This window comes from Rosa rugosa, chromosome 6 (genome assembly GCF_958449725.1).
Source record: "Rosa rugosa chromosome 6, drRosRugo1.1, whole genome shotgun sequence".
Taxonomy (NCBI): Eukaryota; Viridiplantae; Streptophyta; class Magnoliopsida; order Rosales; family Rosaceae; genus Rosa; species Rosa rugosa.
Window position 1 is genome coordinate 33,519,338 of NC_084825.1, and position 2,632 is coordinate 33,521,969.

The 2,632-nt window shown below is 43.9% G+C and overlaps 1 protein-coding gene across 1 annotated transcript; it reads left to right on the plus strand.

The window, feature by feature from the left end:
- Window positions 1-263: 263 nt before the first annotated feature.
- Window positions 264-1,260, plus strand: LOC133716256 (early nodulin-like protein 18). The gene is made up of 2 exons (XM_062142969.1): window positions 264-569; window positions 744-1,260. The coding sequence occupies exons 1-2, from the start codon at window positions 359-361 to the stop codon at window positions 1,154-1,156; spliced, it is 624 nt and encodes a 207-aa protein (XP_061998953.1). The 5' UTR covers window positions 264-358; the 3' UTR covers window positions 1,157-1,260.
- The last annotated feature ends 1,372 nt before the right edge of the window (window positions 1,261-2,632 follow it).

The following is a 2,632-nucleotide window of genomic DNA, read 5'->3' on the forward strand; positions in this document are numbered from 1 at the left end:
AAACAAAAGCCGAATCAAAACGCTAATACCCGTTTACCCTATATTTATCCAGTTCATAGTACTAGAAGGTCAAACAAATCCAATAGAAGACAAAAAAAAAAAAAAAAAAAATGGTAGCACGGCGACTTCCCAGTGGCCACCTGTCCCAGATAACAAGGAAGCACCGCACTTTCCTTTCCTGTTCCCACACCCAACCACCATGTTACTCTTTAGAAAATAACAAAAGCCACTATTACACACGTCCATTTTGGCATTTTTTTTTTTTTTTGGTCTGACATTTTGGCATTTTCAAACCACTACAAAACCCAAACCCAAACCCTACTTGAGCACCTATCAGATCGGAGAAAGTTGGAGAGAAATGTCGGCCATTATCCTCCTCCTCCTCATCAACATCGCCGCCACTTCCGCTGCCCCGGCCCCGGCTCCGGTGGCACCTCCCGCCACCAAGTACATTAACCACACCGTGGGTGGGCCCATCGGGTGGTTCTTCAACTCCACCTCCAACACTTCCTTCACTAATTACTCCTCCTGGGCTGCTTCTCAGACCTTCAACCTCGGGGACTATCTAGGTAAGCTCATACTTCAATGCTCTAAATTTTTCCATTTTTCACAATCTCAATTTAGGTCTTTCACATTTTCCCCAATTTCGCTTATTATTATTATTATTATTTATTTTTTTTTTTTTCAATTTCTTAATTTTCGAAATTTTATTGATTTTTGATCTTTTTCCTTTTATTTTGAAGTTTTCAACACTGAGAACCAGACGGTGATTGATACCCAAAACGCGACGACATACCGTAGCTGCACAGCGGACGACACGTCGGACGAGACCACTTTCGTCTGGGGGGATGATACTGCGGGGAAGAAGACCATTGTGGTGCCATTGGTTACCGAGGGTGCCAACTACTACTTCTCCGGCAGCGGCGACGGCGAGCAGTGCCAGCAAGGCATGGCCTTCGCGATCGAAGTCAATCACGGCCTCGGCTTGCCGCCGATTCTCAATCAGCCTCCACCTCCGCCGTACACGGAGCGGCCGGCTCAGTCGCCGCCGGGAACTGTCGACGGAACTCAGCCGTCGGGGAATAGTGGGTTCAGAAGCGGCGCTAGTTTGAGCGGAGGGTTGTTAGTTGCGTTTATGCTAGTTCTCAATGTGTGAGGGGTTTGGGGTGTGATTGGTATTTCGGTTATTGTTGGATGCTAGATTTGTAATTTAGCCAGACTTGTTTATTTACGTTTTACACAGACCGGTTTTACCTCAAATTTGAATTACCTCAAAATTTAAATTAGATAGTACTAGGGGTGGATTCGGTAGAAAACCGACGACAAATTCTGTCAACCGGGTACCGACCGAAGTTGGTCGGTTTCCCAAATCTGCAACCGAAATCGAGCCGCCGTCGCCGGTTACCGACAAATCGGTATACCGAATTTCGGCTCAAATTCGGAGAACTTGCCGGATCTTGAAATTAGGCTCCGCCACCAAGATAACACCGATCACAGTCTTGATCACACACTTTCCTCCATCTGCAAGCCCTAATTGAAATTAGAAATACGGAGTTCTTCCTCCAGTTTACCTTAATCTCTTCCTCCAAATTACCTCAATCTCCATCGTCATCATTCTGGGTCTGATTGGGAGGGGATATTGCAAATCGGGTCAGAAGGGAATCGAGTTGGGTTTTGGGGGTTGGATTGAAAATTAGGGTTTTTGATCGATTTGAAGAAGAAATTGAATTGTGAAATTGGGGGTTTTGGGGTTGAATTGAATTGAGAGCTTGTGGCAGATGAAATTTATACTAAAAAGAAGAAGATGATGGGGGACGTGGAACTTTGCAGGTTGCGAGTTGTGTGGCAATCAAACAAAAAGAAGAAGATGATGATGGAACTGATAAAGAAGAAGACGATGATGGCACTGGAAATAAGAAGAGGAGGAGGAAAGAGGATGAGAAAATAAAGTGAAAGAAAAAAAACGATGAATGAGGGCAGATCCAAGTTGTTTTGTTTTAATTATGTGGTGTATGAGGGAATAAATACAAAGTTTGTGCATAATATAGTAAGAGCACAAGCTGCTCTAGTGGCTAAGAGGTGGAGATCTTGTGCAGGAGGTTAGGGGTTCGACTCCTATCTCTTGTCAAGTTTTAATCATTTTGTATACTATTCAGTTGTATACGTATATACGGTCGGTACGGTATACCGACGGTATGAGGATTTGCATACCGTAGCTGAGCCGAAGCTGACTTCCGGTACGGCTCAGCCGAGCCGAAAAGTCGGTAAGCCGAATCTTCGGCCCAAATCGATTCGGGCCTGCTCGAATTTCGGTTGGTTCGGTTGCTTCGGCCCAAATTGCCAACCCTATTAGATACATATGAGAATCTTTCTGTTCAGTTGGATACTTGTCCAGAATAATTTGTCCGGCTGAATTTGAAGACCATTGGTACATAAATATCAAGGAATGAAGGGTATGTTTGTTGACCATGTTTGCTATTAGGTGGGATCGTGATGTCACATATCCTCTCAAAAAAAAATATATATATATATTGTTCAAATAAATCCAGAATATGTGTCTGGCCCAAACTCTAGGTTACTTGACCTAGTTGTAATAGGATTTTGAATTAGAGATATTCTCAGAGGATCCGGA

Coding starts and splice junctions, on each gene's coding strand:
- LOC133716256 (XM_062142969.1), top strand. CDS start 359: ATGTCGGCCATTATCCTCCTCCTCCTCATCAACATCGCCGCCACTTCC. Junction 570..743: donor CAACCTCGGGGACTATCTAG/GTAAGCTCATAC, acceptor TTTATTTTGAAG/TTTTCAACACTGAGAACCAG.